Genomic DNA, 15,681 nt, shown 5'->3' with positions numbered 1-15,681 from the left:
CAAATAGCCACTTACTCTCAAGTCAAAGTACATCAAAACCATGACTTGGACAAAGATATTAAAAGCATAGCATACGAATACCGAAAGAAAAATTGATAAAATCAAAGAGAGTCGGATAATGAGAGAGAAATCTGAAACATAAATGAAAGAAATTGTTATGAATGATTGAATTTGTTTAAAATAATTTTAAATATATTTTTATCAGATTATGATTAAATATAATTACAAACAGTTAAATTTATTTTTATAATTATTTTAAAATATCTTTATTAAGAGACTTATGCTTCACAATTTTCTCATAATTTTATGGTTTGTCATGTTTTTTATAGAAACTTTTCCACAATAATTTTAATAAGACCTTCAGCAAGGATGACTTTTGACGCAACTTTCACTACCAATTGGTGAGATGGCCTTTGGCTAAGAATCTCTCAGCCGCCTATGATGAAAACTAGTTCCTTTCCCCCAACTCCCAAAACCGTGTGAACCAAATAGGAGACATGCCTGATACTTTGAAAAAAGATACATTTCTTTTAAGAATTGTTATAATATCCCTTGGTATATGTAAGCAATTTCTAATAATCCTTTGGTTCAAAACAAAGCAGCTAGTGGAGGATTGTTTTAGCGGACTGAACTGATGTGACCATAGTGGGAATTGTGAAGGAGAATGAGTTTCAAACCCTTGGCATCTCCCTTGGATGGCTTCTTTAGGGGGCAACGGTTATACTTCTCCCTCAAAACTACATCATCTAAGACTGTCCAACTCTGTCCTCTAGGAGAGCTGTCAGCCCACATGAACCTCTCAGAGAAGGGGTTCACCAGACTCTCCCGGAATTCTTGCACCGTCTCGCAGATCAGACCCTGAAAATAATGAGAACCAAAAGGTAACATAAACTAATAAGGGAGAATAGAAGAAAGAAACGGGATGATAAATAGCGTTACCTCTGCCATGGCTTTGATCTTTAGAGTGATATCGGAACTAAGTAGGATGAGCTGTCCATCACTCTTCATTTTCCTAAACAGAAGGGCACAGTCAAGGATGTGATCTTCTGTTGTGGGTGAAGCAATATCCATTAGACTTCCCCGGGATGATAATGGGGCTGACCAAGTTGTCCCAAAGAGATTCCCCACACTGCCTTCTCTGAATTGAGATCGAGGAGTGGCAGGAGGTGTTGGTGCTATTGCCACTCCTTCCTCCAGAGTGCTCTGGACCTGGATCCACCATTTTGTTTTCACCATGCAGTCTTCAATCCATTCCAAACCTAATGAGGCCTCCGTTGTTCTTCTGAATAGACTACTCCGTCGCTTCAAACACTCCAGCTCCCTTATTACTTCAAAACAATATTATATATATTCGTCAAAAAAGGGTATGCCACCAATTTAGTATCAAATTATGAATCATTAGGATAAAAGAGATGATTACGCTAATAACATAGCTACCTGATCTTGGGATGATCAGTCGAGTCCCTTTGAGACCTTGTAAAAGCTGTAATGACTTCCTTGATTCCTTGTCCATCAGAGAAGTGGTGTCTGCTACCATGGTCCAAATCCGACTTCCTCCTCCAACAGATTCGTTCTGCAAATGAATTTCATTCATTACACATACCCTTGGCAAGAATACTACAAACCATAAGCAATTAATTTTTAAATTCAAGTATAAGATTTAATCAGAACTCACCAAAGATGGATGAGCAATCTGCTTCTCTATTGTTTTAGAGTTTAAAGTATTAGAATTGCTACTTCGTGCTGTTGTTTTGGGGATTGAAGCTTCTGATGCATTTTTGCAAGCAGAGTCCGGCAGCAAAGATTGGAATGGCACCCTTTCTGCTTTTCCATTGATCACAATTCTCTCTTGTAACTTTGGATGATTTCGAGATGCCTTTCTTACAGATTTAAGCTCTTTGATAAGTTTTGGTGTTTGGTTTTCTTTCTCTGAGGCAATAATGTCATCTTCTGGCTGAAGATCAGGGCTAAAAGTAACCTTTGAAGAATGCTTAATTTCTTCCAGCTTGCCCTTTCTTTTTAACGCTTTCATCAAAAGAGTATTCGGGGTGAAATTCTCCTTGTCTGGAGTAAAGATTTCTTCTTCTCCTTCCTCCTCTAAGCTAACAAAAAGAGATTTTGGAATTGATTTATTTTCTGCATTGTTGGTGGCTTCAACAGCTTTTTCCTTGCTCCTCCCAATTTGAATATGAAGAACAGAAGCATGTTTACCTCTTCTGGACCAAATACTGTGCAAGTTGGATTTTTTCTCTAACCTCAAGGGAGAGCTGTCCAAATTCTGATCTTCAGACAGCACTGCAGGAGCAAATAGAGACTGCGGGGTTGGGTTCCTTTTATTATCTGTAACCGCAGAGAGAACTTCACCAATAGGCAAAGATGATTTGACTGATTCTGTTGGGAGGGCAGCAGAATAAAAACTTGTGTTGTCCCTTTCATAGTCTTTCCTTGATCGATTCTCGTTCTCAGCATCCTCAACCTTTCCAGAGAGATGGTCTTCACATCCATCAGAACATGTAGAATCTAGGTTCACCATCAAGATCAACTGTTGATCTGCTGCAGCATTCTCTTTGGTTCCTCTTTCCTCCATTGGTTTCGAAGTAGAAAGAGGCTTGGGGGTCTGGTTTTCTTTATGTACTTGTTGAGATTTGATATTCAAAAGTATATCTTCTTGAAAAGTTGAATTAATTGATTCTAGCAGGTAAGGCTTACTGGAAAGTCTTGCATTGTCACTTTCATAGTCTTTCCTTGATAGATTCTGGTCTTCAGCATCCTCAACCTTTCCAGAGAGATAGTCTTTGCATCCATCAGAACATGTAGAATCTAGGTTCACCATCAAGATGGACTGTTGATATGCTGCAGCATTCTCCTTGTTTCCTCTTTCCTCCATTGGTTTCGAAGTAGAAAGAGGGTTCGGGTTCTGGTTTTCTCTATGTACTTGTTGAGATTTGATATTCAAAAGTACATCTTCTTGAAAAGTGGAGTTAATTGACTCTAGCAGGTGAGGCTCACTGGAAAGTCTTGAAACATCCCTCTTTTGCTGGGTCTCTCGAATTAGTCTTTTGTTTTCAGTTTCTTCAACTATCTTAGTGGCTGAACAGTTTTCCAGTGTTTCTACAAATGAAGGATCAATATTCTCTGTGTGTTCATGTTTTAGCTCTGATTTTCTTAAGGATATCTCTAAGTTCTCTCCTTCAGATATTGCATCCATGACAGTCTCCAGCAGGATTCTCTCATTAGCTTTGCCAAACCGTTGATTTTGGGACTCTGAGATATATCCCTCAACAGCCAAACCCAATTCCCCTGAAATATTGCTTGGAAGCTCAGTTTTGAGGCCTAAAAGTTCCCTCTCTTCGAGGTTATTCCTTGATGTGCTCTCATCTTCATCATATCTTGAAAAATTCATATTTTCAGGCATCGGAGGTGCTGATGGAATCTCTTTCTTCATAATTACTCCTGAACTCTCATCAGAAAATAAAGAAACTATACCCTCCAACGTCCAATCCATTGATTGAAGTTCTTCATCTTCAGCTGGCACACAACTCTGATCTTGTACGAACCCAAAAATGATCAGAAAAGAAAAGGAGAAAACATTTCAATCTATACCTTGTACAGCTTTAGAAGCAATATATATACTCTCACCTGAGATGTTTCTTCTTCTTTCCCTTCCACCAGCAATGAATCTTTCCCCTTAGTACATTCATTTTGAGTTGATAATGTATTCTCCCCCTATAATGTTCCCAAATGAATCAGAGGCAAAAAAAGAAAAACTCTTCGACCCTACATGTTACCACTTCAAGCATCTAAGAGCCACAGATCTATAAATGACCCATTCCCTCAATTCATCCTACAGATTCCCAAAGTAAAAAAGGAAAAACAGAAACTAAAACGAAGAACATGTTTTCAAATACCAAAATTTACAGCATAACGCATTGACAACCTACAGATCTTTCCGTTCAATTTCAATTGTAAAAGATAAATAAATACAGCAAAACCAAAAGCAATTAAGAGATAAAAAACAGTTTCACAAGCCCTCACCTGATGGGATTGGACTGCACTTTCCTCCTCTTTCTCTGCTTCCATGGGCACATCTGGGGCCGATACGTAGGGGTTTTCCATATCATAGGCGCGTGTCATAGGAATCCAATGCAGCTTATAAAGCCTAGTTGAGCCACCGATTTTTATAGTATCACCTTCATTCAGTTCCACCACAACTCCTGGGTCAATCTTCTTCCCCGAAACCCAGGTCCCATGAACTGCATCCAAACAAACAATAACCTAATCAACCCAAGAACACCAAGAGACCAATGGAAACTTGAATAAAACAACAAAAGAAAGAAAACTCACAAAGATTTGATTAAAAGAAACTTTAAAAAGAGGGGATTTACTACCAGATGATAAGTCGAGGACAGAGAGTTTCTGGAAAGAGGGCTTGGAGTGAATTTGGAGGTGGAATCTGCTGATGCTAGGATGAGTTAACATGATGTTGCAATCTGGGTGTCTACCAACAATCAATCTTTCTTCAGTTTCTTCTTGATTACGTGGGTATTCTTCTTCTTCTTCCATTTCTCGTGGTTTGTTGATGACAAAGATGTTCTTCAGAATTGCAGCGTTCTTTGTCACGGTAAACACTGGAATTTTCCTCTCTGTCGCTTCAGTCATTGTAGACAGGAAAGAAACAAAGAGATACGGGGACTAGAAGAGAATTGAGATAGAGCTTTTTCCTTGTGTTTTTTTGCAGAGATTCTTGGTTTAATCTTAAAGAGAGAGACTCTCTTGTTTGTGATTTGTTAGTATTATATAGTGGTTTCTTCCTGCAAGGAGAATGGGGGTTTTGTCTCTTTGCTGGAGGGATTTTAATTTTGAATCTTTCGAAAAGGTGACCGTTGATATATTAAACAACGGCTATTTAACCCCCACTTTAAGCAGCAAGAATTTTGGTGTTGGGTCTGGGTCTGATATTCTATTTACATTAAAAATATTCTTAATTTTCAAAAATATTACTTAATTTTTTTATGAATTACTCATTCTTTTATTTTGAATTATATCACAGTTGTTAGTCAAATTTGCAACATGTATTTTAAAATTCGCAAACAGATGCAAGCATTTTTTTTAACTTACCGAGAATATTTGTCTGATAAAAAAAAAGTTTTACATGATCTAATTGTCATTCTCAAAGGTACAAGGTACATGTCCACACTTAAATTTCACACATGAGTTTTAACTTGGTGGTAGATGTACGTATCTTGTTCAGAGAGTCAAATTCAAATCATCATTCCTCAAATAAAACAAATTTGATTTTTTATTTTTTTTTTCAAAAAAAAATTCCCTATTGTAATTATGACATTGATTAATGCTTAAATATATTCTTTTATGAAATGCATTTGGAGTTTCATTAACGAACCGCAGCCAAAGTGCCATTTAAAGTCTGACGGCAGAGGGCCTGGCTAGGGCGTAAGGAACTATACATTTGAACCGGTGCTACTTCAAAAAAAAAAAAAAATGCACGACCTCTGCTCGACTGTATTCCTGCTCAAAACACATTTCACTTTCCCTCTATGCCATTCCACTATCACCTATCTTTACATCTGCTATCCAATTAATGCTCAAATATTTTTCATAATTGCACACTTAACTAGTTAAAATTAGACACTTACTCTTAAATTTATAAAATAGAAAAGAAAAGAAATAGCACCTTCTTGATTTATAGCTCATATGTATAACCAGTGTTCATATATTTAAAAAACCATATTCTCAAGTTCATATAAAAGTTTCTAAATCTGCAATGTAAAAATTTAAATACGGCTAAAATATTGAATAGTCCTTAGATAAAATATTCTCATAATAACATTATTTTATTGCATGATATTTTTTTCTAGCTTTGTTAATTCAAATCTTCGTGTATCAAAGATTGGTCAGAGTAGTCCATAGGTCTCTATACTATAATGTTTTCATCAATTTAGTCATTCGATTTCAAAATTGGTCAATTAAGTCCTTATACTTTGAGATTTTGTGCAATTAAGCCTTTCTGCTTAACTTCATCTAAATTGACAGTTAGTGGTGTTGACGTGTCAGATGATCTTAATGTGGCTTTGAAGTGTCAAACCAAAAGAAATTTGAAAAAAAAAAATTTCTAAATTTGTTTTTTGCCATATCAGTTTTTTTGTGCCACATCATAAAGAGAAAATTAAACAAAATTATAGAATACAAGAATTAAATTGAACAAAACTTTATAGTATAGGAACTAAATTAAATAAAATTCTATAATATAGAAACTAAATTGAGTATTTTTACCATTTTGTTTAGAATTACATTTGTACAACAAATGTACTTTTACACATTAGAAGTTCTTCTTTAATGATTAAAAACCATACTTTCCATTTGTATAAAAAATGTATAAATTAATTACACTACATAATTAACAAAAGATCAAATCTAATTAAATTGAAATGGAAAAGATATCTAGTTAAACCGACGCCTATTACCCATTATCTTACTCTTCTTACTTTTCCCAAGGAAAGAAATTTATCTTGTAACTATAACCTCCCAAGGCAAAGAGAAATAAAGAAACAGAATGTAACAAAAAGAGAACTCCTACAAGCTAGCCGGGAACTAATCTAGCTAACCGCAAATTAAACTATAATTCCAATAACTGGCTTTATCCCAACTTTTAAAGGAAGAGATTTCTTACCTTACTTGCTTGCCCTAGAATCCCCTGTTCCTGCTTGATTGTGAAACTCCAACTTTTATAAGAAGGTAGTTGGATAAATCCTTAAATAAGATTGGACATCTATCATACTTGATTTCATTTATTGGTTATAAGCCATTTCACATATTCTTGTATCCTTTTGTGGCTACCACTTTGGTTGGCTATCACTTTTAAAGTAAAAATTTTTCTAAATTTGAAAGGGGTCAAAATATGTGATTTTTATAAAATAATTTTTTGAAAATAAAAAATGACAGTAATGGTTCCCTTGATTTTTAGATAACCAAAAATGATTTTTTCATAATTTTTAAAGTACACTTGCTACGGTAAATGAGAGTTGCAAATTTAATTTCAATTGAACTTTTCTGATTTTGTTCTTGAAATCAAAATTTAGATTTTGATTCTTTTGGATTTTTATTTTTTTATATTTTTATTAAATCCAAATGGGGGTGTTTATTTATTTAAATCAAATGAAGGCATTTACTTAAACGGTATTTAATATGATATTTAATGTAAATAAGCTTAAGGCCTATTAAGGAGACCCAACATGCATTCTGGACAAAATCTATAGATATATTGAACCCAAAAAGTCTTTTTAAGATATTTTAGGAACATTTATTGATAAATGTTCAACATCTATCAATAGATCAGACCTATTTATCTATAGAAGGATATATCTATTGATAGATGGACATATCTATCGATAGATAGCAACTTAAGAGCTTTTTAAAAGGACTCTGAAGCCTATCTATCGGTAGAAGCCCAAATTTACCGATAGATGACGCCGATTTTGAAAAATAAAAGAGGGCAAATGGGTATTTTCACACTCCAAAGTATAAATATGACCTATTCTTTTAGGGTTTTTCATTCCCAACCATTTTCCATTAGTTTTCTCTCAACTCTAAGCTCCATTAACACAATTTTAAATCTAAATCACCATTTTGAAATATTAAAGCTTGGACTTTGGGTTTTTCAACAAAGGTGATAGTTGTCAAATTTGAATCTTTAAATCTACGGTTTTCTAGCTCTAAAAAAATACTATTTTGTGCCCAAACTTTTCTTAGCCTTTCATGCTAAAGGATTCGGTGATTTTTCTCATGGATTATAGCTCACCTCAGGTAAGGAAGAAATTGGTATATGAATTTCCAGCTTTAGTTAATGAATAACAATGGGTTTAGTTTAGAAAATTAGCTTTAGATGAACTTGGTTAGTTTCGAAAAGGCTTAGAAGGATTATTACATGGTTTGTAGTTTGAGTAATGATTGTTTAACATTTTAGGAATAGTCAAAGGTCCAAGGAATTAGCTAGAGTAAAGTCTTACTTGTTAGTAAAGGTTGACATTTCGAAAGTGAGTGGATACACCCTTTTTAGTATTTTAATACAGTAGAAGCTAAGCATGTTTTATTGAATTGTTTAACTTGTATGATTTGAACACTACATTTATAAAATTAAATTAATTGATTTTTTATCCAAATATTTTCATAAAGTTTTAAAATCTAATTATGTATGTAAATATGACTACTATGTATTAGTTTTCAATAAAGGGGACAAGCCCTTTCAAATATTTTACTTCAAAAACTTCAATTCCATTTTGAATAGGAAATGAGAAATATGTATGGATTTGTGGTTGACAAGTGGATGCAAGTTCCCACCTTTATACCTGATGATGAGCATGATGACTGAGTATTTTTGGAGAAATATGATTCTTATATTGTTGCTATGGAAAAGCATAAGAAATAAATGCTTAAGTGGAGGTAGACATTCCCACCCTTAAGTTTATGATATGTTTTTATTTAAGGAATACTAGGACATGTGAGACATGATTCTATTAGATAATATATGATGTAGTACCACATACCCTTTGAGATGAGATAGTTCATGAATATGAGTTAAAGAAAAAGATATGCTTGATATGTTGATGATGTATGTATGAATATGCAAAATTCTATATTATGATGAGGACATTGAGTTAAGGCTGTAGGGACGGTGGTAAGAGTCCTGCCTACAATGCTTTAATAATTTCCTAATGTTTCCACACAGTGTGGGGTAACATTCCACACGTAGTGGAAATGCACAGTGATATGAGTAAGGCAATCTACACACATAGTGAGGTAAAAATTCCACTAAATGTTAGCGATGCTTCACATGGGTGAGGCCAATGTGCCACTCATGAGCCTAGATGTGGGACGCCCAAATGTTGGCTAGGACCTAGTAGGGATCTTACATTAATGATTATTGCATATTACTTTTGTTATTATAATGCCTTTTGTGAGCCTTTCTTGTGTTTGTGATGTTTGATTGAGTTATCAATTAACCTCTAATCTATACAATAGCCTAGATGGGTTAATAAATAGAATAAATTCCAATGCATTGGTTGGGTTTATGGATTACAAAGAAAGAATGGTCACTTGAGTTTTATGGATGGATTATTGATCACTGAGTTATATGAATTGAAAAATGATTACTTAAGTTATATGGGTTGGACATTGATCACTAAATGTTATGATTGGTTTTTTTTTTCAATGTGAATCTGGAGTAAATGAGTAGCTCATATGATTTATGAAAAGATCGGAGTAAACCACACTTAGCTTGGGTTATATGGTTGAATATCGTTTCCTTTAGTGAGGATCCCGTACCATAGGTAAGGTACAATTTCCTTGTTTTTCCTACAAGGTTTTGGTAAATGTTTTGCTCTTCTATTGAACAATATGTTTATAAAATGTCAATTTCACTATGAAGATGAGAGTCATGTATGAGGACTCTATTTTATAACAAATTTGACATGAAGTATGTTTATCTCAAAATTCATGTTTACATTAATGATGTAATTTGTGCAACAATTCTCCCCTTGGCTTGTCCCCTTCCCATATTGACTCATGGAGTCTTTGTGACTCATACATTATTTTTCTCAAATATTTTTGCTTGTAGATGAGTGATAGCGTTCAGCTTCCAAGTCATGGAGGCATGATTCATTCATCTTCCTTTGGTAAGTGTTTAGCAATCCACTTGATGCTTAGAAAGTTAGGTCATGGTTCGTTGATAAATCGGTTTTATAGTATATTTATGTTTATGGAGATTGAACATGTTTATCATGATGTAGCCAATGCTTGGTGTATACTTATGAATGTTATGGATGAATATACGAATGTGGCTCAAGAGCCTATATGGACACTACAGGGTGTTAAGAAATAACTAAGTCATGATGTATGACTCGTTAGCTCTGAGTTTATTATGAATAAATACACTTGCACAGTTTATGTTAAGAAGTTCCATAACTATGTATAGTTGCTTATGGATGCATGTATGACTTTGGTATTCTACGCTTTATGTATGAGGATTATGATTAATGGGCCGAGTTATGATGAATAAATGAAAGAAAATACTTGCTTGGGCCTAGCGGGCTATATCCGTCTGGGTTCATGTGCCGTCCATATCCCATCATAAAACGGGATGTGACATTGACCTTTGGACTTTAATTAAATGTGCTTAGCCTAGGAAACACTAAATTGCATCATTCCACTCTACTTTTTTAAAGACCTTACCGTTTTTTCCAATAAAGTAGCCTTATACTTTTTTGAGAGAGATGTCATTGAGTATTTCTTTTGAAGTACCTCTATTGCTTACTTATATTATTAGCCATTGGCAAAAGGAACTTGTCTAAGTTTTATCACTTGCTGGATTGACCTAGTTTTAATTGGCTTAAAAAGTAAATGAACCTTAAAAGTGAGTGTTTTCTAAATAAAGCTGGAAACTCATTTTTTTAGTACACCTGCAAGATTCTTGTGTGCCGTATCCTCATTCAAAAAATTACCCAGTTAAAGTAAGAGGACCAGTAATATGAGCTCCATCACAGTAGGCCAATTGAACAAAAAGGACTAAGTTAATTGTAATAAAAGAAATGAAGAGGATATTTTATTATTAAGAATAAAAAGGAAGATAAATAGACTCTAATAGTAGACTTGGATAAGCTTAGTTTTTTTTAATTTTGGTTAAAGTACTCTTTTGTCACGATCGAAACTCGAGGGTTTATGATTGATGCACAAGATTGGCAAGTTGAGCTTGCAAGACCTAAGCAAGCTTCAGAATTTCAAATCATACACATACAGCCAAGTGTTTCTAAGTCCATAAATTTATATAATATTTTAAATTCAAATATATAAACGTTGTCTCTTAACACATAACTCATAGTCAATATTTAATGCCCATAATGCCGTACATGGCCAACAAATAAGATTATACTGTACAACCCTTATACAAATATAAACAGTAACATTGTGCCTACACAAATCCCAATGTACATATGGTTGGGAAACCAATAGCATAAGCGAAAGCTAACATAGTTTGGACTCAACGAAGTGGACTCATTGGGTCAAGAACCTACAGGATGTTGAGCAAAGGTCGCTACGCAGTCCCGTAGCTTTTCTTCTTTACACATGGTACAATAAGGGGTGAGTCATCTAATACTCAATGAGGGGAAAGACTAGCATAGCATAATAATTCACATATAAATACATTTAGGCATATCTAGCCATAAGACAATTATAATCAAACATCTCTAATTCAGAGGTGTGAGGATCATCCTAATATCCTACACACACATTTCGTCACATTATGCCTAGCTGTGATCGCATCTCAATAGCATTATTCACATTCATGGTTACTCATGTCCATGTCTCCATGACACATGTATCAATTCATAACCCACCCTTTTTAAAGCTATCACCTAACTGGGCTTTATAGGCACAATAAAGTTGTTGAGCATGACATCAAACTCAATATATAATTTGCTTACCTTGAAGCTTTTCATCAAAAATCAACCATCATATTACACAAGCGAAAAACACATCATTCATATTGCAAGAACATAATCACATCCTAAAAAATAAGAATTTATTAAAGTAAAATAAATACACCCTTTATTTCACAATTCTTATTTTTGAACACTTAGTGAATTGTAGTAAATTCAATTCCACACGAACGATTGATTTCTTAACCAAACAAACTTACCACTTATTCTTCAAGAATGCTTTAAATTTAAACCTTGAGTAGATAAGTTGTGGAATGCTAGACTACTAGATGACAATCGATTTGTCTCTATTTTCTTCCAAAAAATTAATGGCTATTTTTTTTCAAGAAATCAACCAAAAATGGGAAAGAGGAATAGATGTGCGACAAAGTTAAAAGGAGAAGGAGAGAAATGATTGTAGAGACTTTCTCAAGAGAGATATGTACCTTTTTTTTTCTTCTAATTACTTTTCTTTTTAATAAAACTCTTGTCTCAAAGGTTTAATCAAAATCAAATTCCTTTGAATCAATCTTGACCATTCTTTTAGAGTAATGGATGCATCAAACATGCTCCATAATTATTAAAATTAAAACTAAAGAATAAATAATTTAATTATATAATTATCATTTAGAGTTCTTTATAAAATAAACCTCCTTGTTGAATAATTACTCTTAGTTTATTATTATCCATCTTTATTAAAAAGAATTAACAATAAATGAAAGAGTACTAGTCAAACATGGAGTCTCTTTTTGTCAATATGAATGTCTAGATTCATTTTGTAAGAATCTTCCTAGTATTATCTTAATTTAAGATAACTTTTGTCATTAATTAAGAAAAAACATGTTATCTTCTCTAAATTGAGATAAATTTGTTTTCTTGTCTTATATTAAGACAAACATGTTTTTATGTCTAAATTAAGACAAAACATGTTTTCTGTTTAAATTAAGATGAACCCATTTTCTTGTCTAAATTAATACAAAACATGTTTCCTTATCTAAATTAAAACAAACATGTTTTCTTATCTAAATTAAGAAATAACTTGTTTTCTTGTCTAAATTAAGACATAACATGTTTTCTTGTCTAAATTAAGACAAATATGTAAAAGTTTTTATTTTTGTACACAATTTAATTAATCAAATAAAACATACATTCCAACTTAAACAAGTTGAATTCTACGAAATTAAGTGAAGAATTTATTTGGATATGGATATTCCAAGCTCCAATAAACTTAGAATTATTCTTAATCTCATTAAGATAATTCAAGCTTATTAATCGCGAAATCACTGCACATTGCACTCTTGGATTAACTATACTTACAATAAATTATTCAATACTTAATTATTAGTTGTCCAATTGCAAACCTCATATTGTGACTCATAACCATCTAATGACAAAGAGTGAAATTACCATTTTACTCTTTATTTCAATTTTGTCCTCTAGTCTCAGATTTCATCTAATTTGTGATTCAATACTTTAGATCTAATCTTTTGAGTATCAAGATGTGATGAGTAGTTAATTCATCAATTCACTAGGCTCAGATTAATCATTGATCTTCTTAAAATCATTAGATGTGATGTTAATGTTATAAACTCTACTATTTGGATATATTTTCTCAATTTTTCACCTCCATTATAATCCCAACATATGGAGTCTAGATTAACACTTTATAATGATTATGCTTATGGTATATCAAATATTTTAAAGAGATAAAACCCGAGTCCACTATCCATCAGGATTTTGATTCTATAATAATCAAATCATAAGTGTGAGATCAAGATTTAAGTAACGGTTAAATTTAAATTTGATTCTCATATGATTCCAGTTCATGTTATAGTGTTATTATTCGAAGTCAACCATTTTGCTGATTTGAGACTCATCATTCCCTTGAAGTGAATCACATTCATTTCGTTGGAAGTAATCTAGACACTACAACCTTAACACAATAAAGTGACTAGCTTATTATATGGCTATGAATAATTTTTAAATTCAATTAAAATACATGTGTCCTACGTATGACTCGTCATACAAATGTATTTTAATATCTCAATGGAATCATGATACCTTAATAACTAGATAATGAATGCTTATTTGAAACAAACTCTTTGTCTTATTATTAAAATGTACTTTCTTTACAAATAATTTAAATGAAATTAAACATGAGAATATACTTGATTTCTAGGGCACCATATTCTTAAATTCCTAACACTAAATACCTTGTTCATCAAATCCATAAAAGTTGTAGGGGCATTGGTCAATCCAAATGACATAACAAAAGACTCAAAATGACCATACTTTGTGCAGAATGCAATTTAAGGTTTGTCTACACCTCTAATCCTCAATTGGTTATACCCTAAATGTAGATCAATCTTAAAAAAGCACTTAGCCCCTTGCAACTGATCAAACAAATTATTGATACGTGGGAAGGGATACTTGTTCTTGATGGTCACTTTATTCACTTGCTTGTAGTCGATACAAAGCCTCATCGAACCATATTTCTTTTTCGCAAACAATACTGATGCACCCCATGGTGAGACACTAGGTCGAATAAAACCCTTGTCCAATAAATCCTTCAATTGATCCTTGAGCTCTTTAAGCTATGTCGGTGCCATCCGATATAATGATATAGAAATCAAATGGTTTCCTGCACCAAGTCTATACAAAATTCCGTTTCCCACTCTAGAGGTAATCTGGGTAACTCCAAGAATACATATATGAACTCCCTAACAATAGGTACATTTGCCACACTAATTGCCTCTACTTAGGTGTCTATCACCATAGCTAAAAATCCTTAACATCTATGTCTCATTAAATGACTAGCAGTTATGTCCAATATCATGTTACTAGAGGCCATGCTGCACTTTCCTTGTATATAGAAGTGTGTCTCTCCAAGGTATTCATACTTAACCCTCTTGTGGTGACAATCCACGATAGCATAGTTGGGAGATAACTAATCCATCTCAAGAATCACATCAAACTCAAGCATGTCCATCAGCATTAGATTTGTTCGAGTTTCCTTCTCCTTAACTCGAACCACGCAAGCTCCATACTCATGTTTTGTTGAATTGAGTAGATTAGACATTCTTTCCTCTTTTTGCTCAACTTCATCAACTTGAGCTTTGCTATTCAATTTTCTACTCATGCAAGTGCACATATCATAAAAATAATATAGAGATGAGTAGAGTGTCGATCTCATAGAAAATTAAATTAATCCTTATTGTTAACTTACTCAAATTAACACACCTTGATTTAATCTAAATAATTAAAATTAAAAAGAAAATTTTAAATCAATAAATTAATAATTAAAATTAATATATCAGCAAATTTTACTTCTAGTGATTAACAAACTTAAAATTATTATATCCCTCAATACTTCATCTAAATGTTGTCTTTACTTAACAAGTAATCAAACTTAAACTAGAAAAACACTTAAAACGCTAAAATTCAAACATAAAATCTTAAAGATCTCGCTACTTAATCCCCCAAAATGTGTCAAAATAACTCTATATAATATAGTTATCAATGTTTCTTTTCTCAAACTTTTAAGAGTAATGTTTTCATCAATTGCCTTTTGCAATGCTTCAAGTCTGTTTTCAAGTTCCAATTTCATAACTTCAAAATCCATTCTAGAGTGTTCTAGTTCAGTTGAAGAAAATTTTTTTATTCAAAAATAGAGTTGAAATCAAGTCTTATCTTTTCTAAATCATTCTCAAGAGATTTAGTCTTTCTTTATAAAGACTTATATTTTGATGCAAGTTTTTCAAACTCATCATAGAGGCATTCATATTCTTCTTGAAATTGATCAATTGAAATATCACAAAGATCAGAAGATACCTCAAATTCATCATCTTTGGCCATTAGACATAGGTTTGCTCTTTTGTCCACTTTCTCTTCTTTAACTTCTAAACTTGAAATATCACTATTAAACCAGGTTGTAGCCACCATAGCTTTTTTTTTATTTTTATTTTTCTTAGAAGTTTCTTCCTTCAGTAGAGGCTATTTTGATATGAAGTGTCTAGGTTTTTTGCACTCAAAACATATAACATATTCCTTCTTGTTAGACTCATTTTTATTTCTGATTTTTCATAAAGAACTTTTATCTCTTTTATAGCTTTTCTTAACTAGTCTTTTCTCTCTTTGTCCCATAAATTTTTTAAATCTTTTTGCTACCATGGCCAACTCTTCATCATCATCA

The 15,681-nt window shown here is 32.9% G+C and overlaps 1 protein-coding gene across 1 annotated transcript; it reads right to left on the bottom strand.

The window, feature by feature from the left end:
- Nucleotides 1–147: 147 nt before the first annotated feature.
- Nucleotides 148–4,820, bottom strand: LOC110428591 (forkhead-associated (FHA) domain-containing protein). Its single transcript, XM_021444458.2, has 7 exons — nt 4,389–4,820; nt 4,036–4,253; nt 3,640–3,726; nt 1,676–3,541; nt 1,438–1,573; nt 940–1,328; nt 148–858 (listed from the first exon to the last, which is right to left on the bottom strand). Exons 1-7 carry the CDS (start codon nt 4,657–4,659, stop codon nt 619–621), a joined length of 3,207 nt encoding a protein of 1,068 aa, XP_021300133.1. The 5' UTR covers nt 4,660–4,820; the 3' UTR covers nt 148–618.
- Nucleotides 4,821–15,681: the final 10,861 nt, after the last annotated feature.

The sequence above is a fragment of the Theobroma umbraticum genome, unplaced genomic scaffold (assembly GCF_002168275.2).
Source record: "Theobroma umbraticum cultivar Fairchild unplaced genomic scaffold, ASM216827v3 scaffold_302.0, whole genome shotgun sequence".
Lineage (NCBI taxonomy): Eukaryota > Viridiplantae > Streptophyta > Magnoliopsida > Malvales > Malvaceae > Theobroma > Theobroma umbraticum.
Note: the sequence above shows the minus strand (reverse complement) of the source record. Positions and strands in the feature narration are given on the sequence as shown.